At 44.6% G+C, this 15,658-nt stretch overlaps 1 protein-coding gene and 1 long non-coding RNA gene across 9 annotated transcripts in view; both read right to left on the bottom strand.

Annotated features, from left to right (window-relative positions):
* Positions 1-5,555: 5,555 nt before the first annotated feature.
* LOC144337395 (uncharacterized) lies at positions 5,556-9,894 on the bottom strand. The gene is made up of 3 exons (XR_013410444.1): positions 9,800-9,894; positions 6,478-7,453; positions 5,556-6,387 (listed from the first exon to the last, which is right to left on the bottom strand). It is a non-coding gene; the product is annotated as an uncharacterized LOC144337395 (long non-coding RNA).
* Positions 9,895-10,764: 870 nt separating this feature from the next.
* UBA2 (ubiquitin like modifier activating enzyme 2) overlaps positions 10,765-15,658 on the bottom strand; it is a 44,210-nt gene continuing 39,316 nt past the window's right edge. For 7 of the 8 annotated variants that reach the window (XM_077982085.1, XM_001091974.5, XM_028839549.2 and 4 more), the window contains 2 exons: positions 13,635-13,771; positions 10,765-11,616 (listed from right to left, as the gene is read on the bottom strand). In XM_077982085.1, the coding sequence (XP_077838211.1) occupies positions 11,435-11,616; positions 13,635-13,771 (319 nt within the window). In that variant the 3' untranslated portion in view covers positions 10,765-11,434. Of the gene's footprint in view, positions 11,617-13,634; positions 13,837-15,658 lie in introns of all 8 variants that reach the window. The other variant, XR_013410442.1, reaches the window with a different exon arrangement.

Below are 15,658 nucleotides of genomic sequence, written 5' to 3'. Positions count from 1 at the left end.
CCAAAATGCAGACAATAATCCAATCACAACCGTGTCGTATAATCCCAACATCATTTAGGTAATCTACAGAGCTCCCCAACCTTTTTGGCACCAAGGACTGGTTTTGTGGAAGACAATTTTTCCACAGACAGAGATGGGTAGGGTGGGAATGGTTTCAGGATGATTCAAGGGCATTGTATTTATTGTGCACTTTATTTCTATTATTATTACATTGTAATATATAATGAAATAATTATACAACTCACCATACCATAGGAACAGTGGGAGCCCTGAGCTTGTTTTCCTGCAACTAGATGGGGGTGATGGAAGACAGTGACAAATCATCAGGCATTAGATTCTCATAAGGAGTGCACAGCCTAGATCCCCTGCATGCGAAGTTCACAATAGGCTTCGTGCTCCTGTGAGAATAGAGGTGAAACCCAGGTGGTAATGCTCCCTCGCCCTCTGCTCACCTCCTGCTGTGTGGCCCAGTTCCTAACAGGCCGTGGTATACCAGTCTGTGGCCCAGGGATTGAGCCCCTGATCTATTCTGTCCTAGGATCTCCAGCCTTCTGAAAAGACGCTCAAAGGGAGCTCTCTGCATTTAAAGGCAGCTGTTGAGCTGAGTGTGATGTAATCCCAGTGCTTTGAGAGGCCAGTATAGGAGGATCACTTAAGGCCAAGAGTTCAAGACCAGCCTGGGCAACGTAATGATATTCCATCTCTACAAAACATTAAAAATTAGCTGCTAATGGTGGCACATGCCTGTAGTCCCAGGTAGTTTGGGAGGCTGAAGTGAGAGGATGCTTGAGCCCAGGAGGTCAAGGCTACAGTGAGCAGTGATGGCATCACTGCACTTCAGCCTAGATGACAGCACAAGATTCATCTCTACAATAAAAAATAAAAAATTAAACTGGTGCGGTGATGGGCACTTGTAGTTCAGCTATTCGGGAGACAGGCGGGAGGATTACTTGAAACCAGGAGTCTGAGGTTACAGTTAGCTATAACTGTGCCACCACACTCCGGCCTGAGTGACAGAGCAAGACCCTGTCTCTACAAAAACAGTAAACAAAGGCAGTTTAATTAAACTGTTCTGGCTGGGCACGGTGGCTCACTCCTATAATCCCAGCACACTGGGAGGCTGGGACGGGCGGATCACTTGATCTCAGGAGTTCGAGACCAGCCTGGCCAACATAACGAAACCCTGTCTCTATTAAAATAAAAATACAAAAATTAGCCGGGTGTAGTGGTGCACACCTGTAATCCTAGCAACTTGGGAGGCTGAGGCACAAGAATCGCTTGAACCCAGGAGGCGGAGGTTGCAGTGAGCCAAGATCACACCACTGCACTCCAGCCTGAGCAACAGAGCAATACCCTGCTCCAAAATAATAATAATAATAATAAGTAACTGTTCTTTCCCCACCTGCCCACTTAGAGCTTTCAAGATTTAAACTATATTCACATCCAGGGTCAGCTAAAACCTGTTACTTGCTCTACTAGTAATAAATGACAACAACAAAACCCAGAAACAACCTAAAATGTTCGATATTCACCATTAGAATAGTTTAAGTACTTCCTTGAAGTGGGAAATACATTAAGCAGTTAGTTATATTCAAAAGATTTAATGAATGACTTGGGAATCAGACTATTGCGATGTTAGGTGAGTTTGAAGTAGTCTACAGAATTGTGGGGTCTCATCTCTACATTACCTAAATGTCCCCCTGACCCCATCTTCTGTCTTCTCACTCCAGGGGTATTGAGTGATCTCAACAGACTGGCTCCTTCTGACTGAGATGCACAGTCTGGGAGAAGGAAGGGGATGGGGCTCTCTCAAGGGATTTAAAGCACTGTCCATGGACTCAATGTCCAGCCCCCACTGATGCCCCCTCTGTCCTCCCCTGTTGCAGGAATGTTCGTTGTGTTCACCTCTCTCTGGGCATTTTCCTCCTGAGTCCAGTTGTGTGCTGGTAAATGTCTAACCAGTTCTCTGGGGAGGAATTGGTATAAATCAAGAGCCCTGATGTGTAGCATTTGTCAGTTACCATGGTATAAATTCTCCCAGCATGGCCAATTTCAAGCTATAAATATGGGGCCACTGAACTGAGCTGGAAAGAAATGGGTATAACCAGTTCTTGCAAGCTGGGATAAGCCGGCTCTACACACCACTGCCTGAGTCCCACTGTTCCAAAGGAGGGGTTTCACTACGCTGTGGCTTCTAGTTTATCATCCTCTCAAGTTACCTGGTCTTCCCTTTGTTTAAGCAGAGACACACTTGGAGGCCGGAACAGGACATGTTCAATCTAGTCTTGTACCATGTCCTGAACCACCATCATCATCATCTTCCCAGAACCCAGGAGCTTACCCTACCCGGACTCTGTCCACATCATGGTGATTTTTTTTTTTTTTTTTTTTTTTGAGACAGTTTCACTCTTGTTGCCCAGGCTGGAGTGCAATGGCATGATCTCAGCTCACCACCACAACCTCCACAGGAGGCTACACAACCACCGCAACCTATGCCTCCCAGATTCAAGCAATTCTCCTGCCTCAGCCTCCCAAGTAGCTGGAATTACAGGCATCCACCACCACGCCTGGCTAACGTGTGTGTGTGTGTGTGTATGTGTGTGTGTATATATCTCAGCCTCCCAAGTAGCTGGAATTACAGGCATCCACCACAACCCTGGCTAACTTGTGTGTGTGTGTGTGTGTGTGTGTGTGTGTGTGTGTGTGTGTATATATATATATATATATTTTTTTTTTTTTTTTTAGTAGAGATGGGGTTTCACCATGTTGGCCAGGCTGATCTTGAACTCCTGACGTCAGGTGATCCACCCACATTGGCCTCCCAGAGTGCTGGGATTACAGGCGTGAGCCACCCTGCCTGGCCCACCATGGTGATGTTTTAAGGAGCCCCCCATGCCCCTCCTTGTAATGTAGCTTCCATCAGACCTCCTTAATTGTCTGTACTGTATGGACCCCAGGTATTGACAGAATTCAGGGGTTTTCCTATGGAGTCCTGGGCCACTTGTCAATCAGCTGTGACTGGATAACGGGTTATAAGGGAAGGGGGATGGCAGCCAAACTCCACATGAAGTTTCTGGGACCCACACTTCTTTCTCGTTAGCCTATGACAGTTTTTACCCTTGTCTAATTTCCAGCACCAGTCTCTCACCCGAAGCACACACAGCTTTCCTGCTCAGCTCCTGGGGGCCACTCCTCCCACACACAGCACCAGGCTCAAGGTGCATGTTCTATCCTATCCACTGGGAGGGTTTTTCCATCCCGTCTTCTCTGAGCACCCACCCTGTGTGCCGCCACGCTGCGAGGCAGCTTCCAGGAGCTCTAAGAGTCATAGAAACCAACCTCATACTAAAAAATGTAGTATCAGGCTGGGCACCCAAGGGGAGTTTTTCATCCCTTCTTCTCTACCAGATTGAGTTAACTTCAATCTCTCCTGGTCCTGTTATCCCTTTTAGGCCTCTCTGAGGACGCAAGAAGATTCAAAGCATTGACCGCTGAAACCATGGAAAGACTGGTTCCCTAATATAAGAAGGCTAAGACATGATACTTGCAGCTTGCTTCCTTCTTGTTTCCGTGGGGGGTTTTGTTTGTTGTTGTTGTTGTGTGTGTGTGTGTGTGTGTGTGTGTGTGTGTCTATAACATGGTCCCACTCTGTCATCCAGGCTGGAGTGCAGTGATGCGATCATGGCTCAGCTCACTGCAGCTTCGACCTCCTGGTTTCCAGTGAGCCTCCCACCTCAGCCTCCAGGTTAGCTGGGACTACAGGCGCATGCCACCATGCCAAACTAATTTTTTTTTTTTTTTTTTTGTAAAGGTGAGGTTTCACCATGTTGCCCAAATTCCCGGACTCAAGCAATCCTCCTGCCTTGACCTCCCCAAGTGCTGGGATTACAGGTGCAAACCACTGCATCTGGCAAAGACCCTCTTTTCTTGTCTGGAAACCTTACCATGCACGCAGGAATGCGAATTCTGCCCAAACTTTGTACCATGGTAAAAACCCCAGCCAATCTACAGCTCAATGGGAAGGACCTATTAGCTTTTGGTATTATTTTTTGAGACAGGGTCTCACTCTCTTGGCCAGGCTGCAGTGCTGTGATCATACCTCAGCCTCAACTTCCTGGCTCAAGTGATCCTCCCACCTGAGCCTGTCAAGTAGCTGGGACCACAGACACATGCCACCATGTGTCTGTGGTTTTTATTTTTTGTAGTGATAGGGTCTCCCTATGTTGCCCAGGCTGGTCTTGAACTCGGGCTCATGATCCTCCTGCCTCAGCCTCCCAAGGTGCTAAGATTACAGGCGTGAATCACCATGCCCAACCTGGCATTAGGCTTTTCAGTATGAGGTGGTCGTTTATGACTTCCAGACCTCCTAGAAGCTGCTGCTGTAACCAACTGGGACATCTGCCTCTCAGTGTGGCAGCACACAGGGTGTACGGGTACTCAGATCCCCAACTCACCACCTATTGCTGTCAAAATGACATGAGGAGTTGGGTTTTCATGCACACCAGTCCTTTGTTCATTGTGCTTTCAAAGGTTTCTACCCAGGCTGGCAACAGCGGTAACGTTTTCCACCGAGTGCAGCACTGCACAGGGCAGGGATGCAATTCGTGTTGACAGAATGGCTGAATGACATCGTGTGCACAGTGCCTACATTTCCTGAGATTGGTTGATCTAAGAATCAAAGTAAACCATTGAAAGATCTAAAGTGCAAAGGCTGAGGACCTTCTCAGACGCTGTACGTTCTGGTAAAGCTTTTGTTCGGAATCTTCCCCGATCTGTGAGTCATCACTTGTTGCTAGACTTAAAATTTTTTAAACCGGCATGAGTCAGAGACATTTAGCAAAACTTCCTAAAATGTTACTTGACCAGGAGATAATTGTCTTCAAAACATAGCCAAACTACACAGTGACGCTGTAGCCCTGTGTTTCCACTGTTGATTTTTTTTTTTTTTTTTGAGACGGAGTCTTGCTCTGTCACCCAGGCTGGAGTGCAGTGGCCGGATCTCAGCTCACTGCAAGCTCCGCCCCCCGGGGTTTACGCCTTTCTCCTGCCTCAGCCTCCCGAGTAGCTGGGACTACAGGCGCCCGCCGCCTCGCCCGGCTAGTTTTTTGTATTTTTTAGTAGAGACGGGGTTTCACCGTGTTCACCAGGATGGTCTCGATCTCCTGACCTAGTGATCCGCCCGTCTCGGCCTCCCAAAGTGCTGGGATTACAGGCTTGAGCCACCGCGCCCGGCCCCACTGTTGATTTTTTATGTTTTTAGTTTGAGTTTGGAAATTTCTCAAATAAGCTTTTGGGTGGAATGTGTTTTGAATTGGATGCAGGAAAAAGAAAATGTTCCTTCTGTGAGCAGAATGCAAATAATGTGTTCCCAGCGCGGAATAAAAATACTCCTCTAAATATATCCTCCCTCAACACGGTCAATGGACCTCAGGAATACTGCTGTGAAATGCAAAGAAACGGGAGGTCCTCCTTACCTCTACACGTCACAATGACTAGAAACATCTGCTGACGTTTTTTTCTTCTCTGATCTTTTTGGGTTTTCTTTACTTTTGACATTTTTATTGTTTATTTATTTATTCATGTATTTATTTTTTTGAGACAGTCTCACTTTGTCACCCAGGCTGGGGCACAATGACACCATCTCAGCTCACTGCAACCTCTGCCTCCTGGGTTCAAGCAACTCACATGCCTCAGCCTCCCAAGTAGCTGGGATTACAGGTGTGCACCACCACGCCCAGCTAATTTAGATGGGGTTTCACCATGTTGGCCAGGCTGGTCTCGAACTCCTGGCCTTAAGTGTTTATCTGCCTCGGCCTCCCGAAGTGCTGGGATTACAGATATGGGCCACCTCACCTGGCCCACATTTTTGTTTTTTGTATATTACAAAAGGCTGGTAAATGGCTTACATTTGCCCATGTTCCTTGGGCGTAGGCCAAGTCCACATCAGACATGTATGCCACTAATGGACAATTTTCAGGAACATCTATTATCAACCAAATGTTCTCTGGCAGCATCTGAGTGGACCATTCATCTAGTGGGAACCACCTGGCTTAGTTCTCTGGAGGCTCAAATGAAAGAGAATCCTTCCTAAGTCACAGCCTAGCAACAAGAAGGATGGGTAAAGCTGACTTCAACAGTGTTGAACCCGGAATCCCACTAGGACTTTCTCTTTCCACCTTACATGTTTAATAACCTTTATTGCCTTTCTGACTTTAATCATAGGACATACTCAATATAAAACTTGGAAAAGTCAAACAGGCACAAAAGGAAAATAGACTGCCTGTGTATGTATATATTCACTTTTATTATGAAAGTTTTCAAAGCTGAATGGTACAATCACACACACACACACACACACACACACACACACACACACACACAGAGTACCTAGGTTCAATCAAAGTTTTCAAAGCTGAATGGTACAATCACACACACACACACACACACACACACACACACACACACACACACACACACACACACACAGAGTACCTAGGTTCAATCAATGTTAATTTTGCTGTTTTCCTCTCCATATAGTTTGAGCCAGGTGCAGTGGCTCTCAGCTGTAATCCCAGCACTTTGGGGGAGGCCAAGGAGGGAAGATCGCTTGAGCCCAGGACTTTGAGACCAGCCTGGGCAACACAGCAAAACTCCCTCTACAAAAAATTGAAAAAATTAGCCAGGCATGGTGGCATAACACCTGCAGTCCCAGCTACGTGGGAGGCTGAGAGAGGGAGATCGCATGAGCCCAGCACCAGAGCGAGTCCATCTCAAAAAAAAAAAAAAAAGTTGCTAGTATTGAAGCTTTGCCCATAATACACTAAAAAGAAGAACGTAATTACAGTCACATTATTGTACTGAAAAAAACAATTCTATATTACCTATATTCATTCCATTTTCAAATTTCCAATTGTCACAAGAATTGTTATAATCATTTATTTTGTTGAACTAGGATGCAAAAAAGTGATTCATACATTGTATTGGGTTCTCTCTTAAATGCCTTTTAACCCAGAATACCTACTCCTTCCTTTTTTGAAATGACAGTGACTTACCGAAGAGCCCTGGCAGTGATGGAATATCACACATATTCTGCTCACCTGATTGTTTCTGAACGTTAACTTGTTCCTCTACCCCCTCTCCATTTCCTGTCAGCTGGAGGTCTAGATGCTTGGTTAGATTCCAGTCAACAATTTCTTGGTGAGATACTGCTGTGTTCTTGATATCATCTTAGGAAGCACAGTAACATCAAGCCACCCCGTAAGTGACACTAGGTTTGATCACTTGATTATGGTGGCAGCAGTCAGATCTGTCCATTGTGAAGATTGGTGTTTTTCAAATTAGCCAGGCGTGGTGGCTCACACCGGTAGTCCCAGCCACTCGGTGGGGGTGAGATGGGAAGATCACTTGAGCCTAAGAAGTCGAGGCTGCAGTGAACTGTGATCACATCACTGCACTCCGGCCTGTGGGATAGAGCAAGACCCCGTCTCTAAAATAAATAAATAAAGACTGATGTTTTCCTTTTGCAAGTGACCTGTGCAGCAACATTTGAGCATTGTGCTAATATTCTGTTCCTCAGCAGCCTTTTACCTGAAAGGTTTTGGCATCCAGTGATCTTTGCCTCATCAGTTATCTCATTAATGGGCTGGGCTCTATGTTAAAATGTTGGAGCCTCTCATGGCACATGCTGAGTAGTCAGTAGTCTTTAGGACAATGGATTCTCCAGGTAATCTTGTCACCACACTGTTCCCAGTGAGGCTGGAAGACGGTTTGTCAACACCGTTATTTCAGGCTGGAGGTGAAAAGAAGCTGTTGAGGAAATTCCCTTTGCAAGCCCTACTCCCAGCTCCCAGCTGGTGAGACAATTTACATGGAAAAACCATGAATACAACACAAGATCTGAAGTGTCTCCACCCTCTAGGAACCTGGGAGAAGCTTGGATAGGCTTTGGTTCACTATCCAAATAGGATCCCGGCAACTAGTAGTCAGACCTGCCTTCCTAACAAACCTGCTGAAAAAGGTAGTAATAGTTAATGCAAAGATGAAAACCACAGGTCTGCCAAATTAGAAACACCTCCGCAGACCTAACTGGCACTTATCACCAGGTACTATACATTCAAATGGGAAAGAACAAAAGAATGTACACAAAATATCAGAAACACATTGTTGATAACTGTGTCTACAAGGCAGGGTGAGGACAGGGCATGTGGCTCAGGGCCTGTAATCCCAGTACTTGGCAAGGCCAAGGTGGGAGGATCACTTGAGGCCAGGAGTTGGAGACAAGCTGGGCAACATGAGACCCTGTCTCCACAACAAAAGTTTTAAAACTTAGCTGTGCATGGTGGTGAGCTCCTGTAGTTCCAGGGACGTAGGAGGCTGGGGCGGGAGAACTGCTTGAACCCAGGAGGTCAAGGCTGCAGTGACCTGTGAGGGCACCATTGCAAAAATAAAGGCAGGCAGGATGATGTGTAAAGAATGGACAGAATTTCAAAATGCAAATTTCTAGAGAGCTTTTCAGAATAAAAAGTTTCAAAAGTGAGATGGCATCCTAAGATATTTCATTTTATAATACGTAGGTCTGTTAAGTTTCAAATTATTTTCTGGAGGAAAATTAAACACCTTCTAAAAACCTAAAGGCAGATGAAGCTCACAGGTGAAAAGTCACTCCACTCTGGAGCTCCAGAAGGCTGAGTCTTAGTCAACATTATTTTTTTTTCTTTTCAGAGACAGGGTCTCATTCTGTCACCCAGGTTGAAGTACAGTGGCACAATCTTGACTCACTGCAAAACCCGCCTCCCAGGCTCAAGCGATCCTCCTCCATCAGCCTCCCGAGTAGCTGGGGCTATAGGTAAGTGCCACCATGCTCAGCTAAATTTTGTATTTTTTGTAGAGACGAGGTTTTGCCATGTTGCTAGGCTGTCTCCACAAACTCCTGGGCTCAAGCAATCCTCCTGCCTCAGCCTCTCAAAGTGCTAGGCTTATGGGTATGAGCCACCACACCGTGTTCAACATGGCTTTTCTGAAAGCTCTGATTACATGCTGAATTTACAAATGGTGGAAAACAAGGAGTAATGGTTAATAAGCTGAATGGTACAGTAAGAATTACACAAAGTAGAACAATATATGAATTAGAAATTTAAAATTTAGTTGAAATATAAAAGAAATATTGCCAGAAACACAAAGCACAGATGAACACAAAAGGGGAAACAGCTTAATGGGTTTCTGTTCTCTGAAAACCCAAGGCACATCTCTGAGTGATAAGAGTACCCTAAGAGGCAAAGCCCTCTGAGGTCCAGAACCAGAAGGACAGTGCTACTCTACCTACTGCCAGTCTGGCACTATCTGTAGGCTGGAGTTGGGATGGGGATGATACATTCAAAATGGACTTTGGTAAACTAGGGGACGACGCAGACAAACACTGCAGAAAGGAGGAAGGACTCCCTCTCCAGCATCTCAAATCCAAGGCTCCAAGTTGCCAGGCTTGGGAAAAAGTCACCTACTTTCTCAACACAGGCCATCTGCTGACAATCCAAATGTAAAAAATACTGCCATTAGGCCAGGCACAGTGGCTCACGCCTGTAATCCCAGCACTTTGGGAGGCTGAGGCAGGCAGATCACGAGGTCAGGAGTTCGAGACTAGCCTGGCCAACATAGTGAAACCCCCTCTCTACTAAAAATACAAAAAATTAGCCGAGCATGGTAGTGGGCGCCTGTAATCCCAGCTATGGGGGAGGCTGAGGCAGGAGAATTGCTTGAACCCGGGAGGCAGAGGTTGCAGTGAGCTGGGATTGCGTCATTGCACTCCAGCCAGGCGAACGTGAGAGGCTTCATATCAAAAACAAACAAAACACCCACAGCCGAGGCTGGGCGCGGTGGCTCACACCTGTAATCCCAACACTTTGGGAGGCCAAGGCGGGAGGATCACAAGATCAGGAGATCGAGACCATCCTGGCTAACATGGTGAAACCCCGTCTCTACTAAAAATACAAAAAAATTAGCTGGGCGAGGTGGCAGGTGCCTGTAGTCCCAGCTACTCAGGAGGCTGAGGCAGGAGAATGGCGTGAACCTGGAAGGCGGAGCTTGCAGTGAGCCGAGACTGCGCCACTGCACTCCAGCCTGGGCCACAGAGGGAGACTCCGTCTCAAAAAAATAAAATAAAATAAAAAAACACCCACTGCCATTAGAAGCTTTCTTTTATTTACTTATTTTTTGGAGACAGGCTCTTGATATGTTACCCAGGCTGGCCTTGAACTTCTGTGCTCAAGCCATCCTCCTGCCTCAGCCTCCTGAGTGGCTGGAACACGTATGTGCACCACCACACAGGAAGAGCTTTATTTTACAAAGTCTCCAAGAAAAAAGAAAACAAAGTACTCATCTATGGCAAACAGTGATCTTCTGAACCTTTTTTGAGATGGAGTTTCGCTCGTCGCCCAGGCTGGAGTGCAATGGCACAATCTTGGTTCACTGCAACCTCTGCCTCCCGGGTTCAAGCAATTCTCCTGCCTCAGCCTCCTGAGTAGCTGGAATTACAGGTGCCTGCCACCACACCCGGCTAATTTTTTTTAAAGTAGAGATGGGGTTTCACCATGTTGGCCAGGTTGGTCTTGAACTACTGACCTCAGGTGATCCACCTGCCTCAGCCTCCCAAAGTGCTGGGATTACAAGCGTGAGCCACTGTGCCCAGCCGAGTTCTTTTTTTAATGGAAAGAATTTGGCATTCCTGCAGTAGATAAAAGGCAGCAGAAACAGAAACTGTGCAGGCATGTGTAACAAGAATGCAGATGCCATTTATTTGGTCCATAAGTATAGTCGTTATTTGAGTTTTACAAAACATCGAATATAAATAACCTGAAACTGTAACAATACACAAAAATTGGCTTCTTACACAGACATACCAGGCAGTACAAACTGAAAACTTGAGTAAATTAACATTGTTTTACATTAATATACATAGTGCCATTTAACATTTAAAAACAAGTTTCAATGCATAGCACTTGATACTTCTTTGAATCTGTTTCAATCAGTTAAGAGTATGAAAATGGTTAGATCTAGGCTAAAAATAATTCTTCTTCTAGCCAAAAATAAAGGCATAATATTTATAACCAGGTATCAACTTTACTAAACCACAATATTTTGAAACTATTAATGATACCTAAGGGTATTTACATTAAAAAGGCAACATGCATTGTGTTGTTTTATCTCATGACTGGTTATGCATACACTTTGTTCAAAGGGTTTTTAAAACTATATTCCTACTTTCAATACAGCATACTGCAATGTGTCTAACAGTTCTAGCAAAAAGAATGCTTTCAAAGGGAGCAGAATAATTTTCAAATCACTGGTGTCAATTTTTTCCCTTTGGAACAAAGGACATAACAATCTGGTTCTGCCCAGATAAACTAGACAGTAAGAGGGTTCTGTTTAGAGGCGTTTCTGTTCAATCTAATGCTATGACATCATCAAGCTCTTCCTTCTGTTCTAGACGTGACCTCTTTGCACTGAGATTCTCTTTCTCATCTAATTTCCTCTTGCGGCTTCTCTCTTCTTCACTGACGTCAGCATTATTTGAAGAATCTTCTTCATCTGAATCAACTATGAGAACGTCATCTTGCTCTTGAGCTTATTTCAGAAAAAAGAAAATGGGTAAAAGCGTGGGAGTTACTTGTGCTCACCAGTATTTTCTGTAATTGAAAGCTGACTCTTCTAATATACACCAAACTTAAGAATGGCTGCATTTTCACTTTACACATCATGTATTTCCATACTGTTTTAAATCTTTTATATAATAAGCACCTATTTATTTTCTAATCAAAACAAAAAATTGTGACAAGCATTATGTAACTCAAAGGACCCATTACACATCCTTGATTCTACCTCTACCTTCTCCAACTGAAGAGCAGAGGGAACATATTCTAATAATGGTAGTAGTGGTAACAATAACAACAACAATACAGCACTTACAATGTGCCAGGAACTGTTCTGAGCACTGTGCATATGACAACTCATTTAATCATCACAACCCTATAAAGAAGATCACGATTATCCGCTTTCCAGGAAAGGAAACTCAGTGAATGACTTCCCAAGCTTACACAGTAGCAGAGGATGAAGCCAGGAACCATCCCCAATGCAAAAATGATACTAAAGGTGGTTTTATCTCCTCGTCCAACAAAATCAAAGGCAGAATACCTACCTTACTCATGGCTGTAACCCTGGAAACCTACCCACAGTAGAGGATCAATAAATGTACATTTCAAATTATGATTTTGGAAAATCTACCATATAGTCTCTTCCTCAAAGGAGGATGATGGACCTTTCTAATTTCAGTGAGGGGGAAAAAAAACAGGTTATGAACCAATGACCCAGGCCATAATCTGAATGTTCATCTTCAAAAATCTCAAGAGAACATTAGAGCCAAGAGTAAACATATTCCAAAGAATGCCACAGACAGGGTCAAAGAAATGAAAACAAGTAAAAATTTGGTAACTTTTTGTTTCCTAACTAAAGGAAGAGAGGGAGCAGAGTAAATATTCAAATCAGAACACAGTAAAGAATCAGTTATTTGGAAAAATACCAAGCACCAGCACTGGAAATCCAGGGGAAAGGACTATACCCAAGGCATACTGGTGACGAGGAAACTCTAACATGCCTAAATTCCATACTTACCAAGCATTTGTTCACTCAAAATAGTCAGATGCATGGATTTATTGCTCCTAAATAAAACAAGCATACAAAACCCCAACCTGCTACTACATAGGCTGACTGCGCACTAGTAAACTATCATTTCAAACTGTAAAAACCAATTAACAAAAAATAACAAAGTGTTCCTATTTTCTGTAAGAAATTTCCGTAAGAATTTCCCCCAGTCTTAAATGACTTTTTGTTTTGAGGTGGAAGTCTCACTCTGTAAACCAGGCTGGAGTGCAGTGGCACAATCCGGGCTCACTGCAACCTCCGCCTCCCGGGTTCAAGCGATTCTCCTGCCTCGGCTTCCCAAGTAGCTGGGGCTACAGGAGTATGCTGCCATGCCTGGCTGATTTTTTTGTATTTTTAGTACAGATGGGGTTTCACCGTGTTGCCCAGGTTGGTGTCGAACTCCTGGGCTCAGGCAATCTGCCCGCCTCAGCCTCCCAAAGTGTTGGGATTACAGGCATGAACCACTGTGCCCCGCCTTAAATGACTTTTTTTTTTTTGGAGACATGGTCTTGCTGTTGCCCAGGCTGGAGTGCAGTGGTGCGATCATGGCTCACTGCAGTGTTGAGCTCCTGGGTTCAAGTGAACCACTCTAGCCTCCTGAGTAGCTGAGACTACAGGTATGCGCTACCATGCCTGGCTAATTTTTTTTTTTTTTTGTACAGATGGGGGTCTCACTGTGTTGCCTAGGCTGTTCTCCAACTCCTGGCCTCAATACTCCCATCTTGGCCTCTCAAAGCGCTGGGATTACAGGTGTGAGCCACCACACCCAGCCCTTAAATGTCTTCATGGTTCATAAATTCAAAGCTCCATTACAACAATCAATACCAAACCAATACACACCTCTAGTAGTTTTATGGATTTATGGTCAATGTTCCTAATAATCAGTTTGCTTTTATTCTTGCTTGGTGGGTGTTTAACAACCTGCTGGCTGGGGCCATACTTACCTGTGGAGGTAGAGGGCTGAGCTCCATCATCACTGCCATTGGTTATGCTTTTAGCAACATCTTCAGCTTGTTTGGGTCCCACTTTTTCCGGGGCATCACCAACAACCTCAAATTCAACGTCCTTTCCTAGGTCTTCACTGTAGGAGAATCACACAGGTCACTGCTATGACTATTTACAAAGCAAAGGAGCACCAGAGAAATCCTGTTGTTCCTCAAAGCATACACTATGTACACACCAAATATGTGGATCCTAATTTTTTTTTTTAATTTTTATTTAAAAAAAAATTAGAGATAGGGTCTCGTAATGTTGCCCAGGCTGGTCTTGAAATCCTGGGCTCAAGCCATCCTCCCACCTTGGTCTCCTAAAGTGCTGGGATTACAGGCATGAGCCAACCATACCCACCTTGGATTGTAATTTTCAAAGAGCTAAACTTACAATAAGAAAGACGGTACACAACAATTTCTGTGATAATCTACATGCACTTTCAAATCAGGGCAAGGTTTTGGTGTTTTGTTTCTTTAAAACAGTAAATTAACTTTTATTGCTAAAGCAGAAAACTGAGTCCAAAACTCAGTGGCCTGAAGTGGTAACTCTTAGACATGATTTCTTCAGCCACCATGGAGTGCAGCAGCGAGATCTCGGCTCACCGCAACCTCTGCCTCCCAGGTTCAAGCTATTCTTCTGCCTCAGCCTCCCGAGCAGCTGGGACTACAGGCAGCTTTTAGATACCATGTGGTATATTTCCACTTCATTGTACATGTCCTTCCACTATCTTTTCTTTCACAAGTGAAAACAAGCATGCCACTTACATCTAACTAGTGTCCAACTGAAGCAGGACCGCTTTGACTCCATTATACAACTGTGAAATACACTACTTACTAATAACTCTCATTCAGTCCTTCCTGTCATTTTTTTTTTTTTTTGAGACGGAGTCTCGCTCTGTTGCCCAGGCTGGAGTGCAATGGCGCAATCTTGGCTCACTGCAACCTCGGCTCCCAGGTTCCAACGATTCTCCTGCCTCAGCCTCCTGAGTAGCTGTGATTACAGGCATACGCCACCACACCCAGCTAATTTTTGTATTTTTAGTAGAGACGGGATTTCACCATGTTGTTCAGGATAGTCTCAAACTCCTGACCTCGTGATCCGCCACCTCAGCCTCCCAAAGTGCTGGGATCACAGACATGAGCCATCACACCTGGCCTCCTTCCTGTCATTTTATGCTTTTTATAAACAAAGTATGAAATGCAGTTCTCTCCAAATAGCCACACAAACACTATGCATGTTTGTATACTCATGAAAATACTGACAAAATAACTGGACACAGGTGGCAGCACCACTAAACCCTTTGTTTGTTAGATGCTACCCAAAAACCCCAAGTCAGGCGCAGTTCCACCACGTCAGTGAGCATGAACAAAAATGCAACCTGGTCAACACATGAATATATAAGCAGACATGGTAAGATACCATGTCTCTCTTAACTGTGCTATAGACTCAGGAATCTGTACAATTCTTTTTTTTTTTTTTTTGAGATGGAGTTTTGCTCTTGTCACCCAGCCTGGAGTGCAATGGCGCAAACTTGGCTCACTGCAACCTCTGCCTCCCAGGTTCAAGTGATTCTCCTGCCTCAGCCTAAGTTTTTGGGATTACAGGCGTGTGCCACCACCAGCCTTTGGGCAGGCTGGTCTCAAACTCCTGACCTCAGGTGACCCGCCCACCTTGACCTCCCAAAGTACTGGGATTACAGGTGTGAGCCACCGTGCCCGGCCAGTACAGACAATTCCCAATATTCTTTTGCTATTGTCAAAAAATCACAAACGAAATGATTTGTTTTATGGGAGAAATACTACTTTTTTCTAGAGAAACTTGAAAAACAATAATTTTATTCCAGTTTAATTACTATAATGAATTCGCCTCTGTTTAAACTGTTCAAACACCTGGACTCTAGCTCTTCCTGATCAGCCACCACTGATGACAGTTACTCTTAAACATTTTTTGCTTATTTCTTTTATTTCTGAGTTTGTTT

The sequence above is a fragment of the Macaca mulatta genome, chromosome 19 (genome assembly GCF_049350105.2).
Source record: "Macaca mulatta isolate MMU2019108-1 chromosome 19, T2T-MMU8v2.0, whole genome shotgun sequence".
Classification (NCBI taxonomy): Eukaryota; Metazoa; Chordata; class Mammalia; order Primates; family Cercopithecidae; genus Macaca; species Macaca mulatta.
The sequence above is the reverse complement of the archived record's forward strand: the minus strand, read 5'-3'. Positions and strand labels throughout refer to the sequence as shown.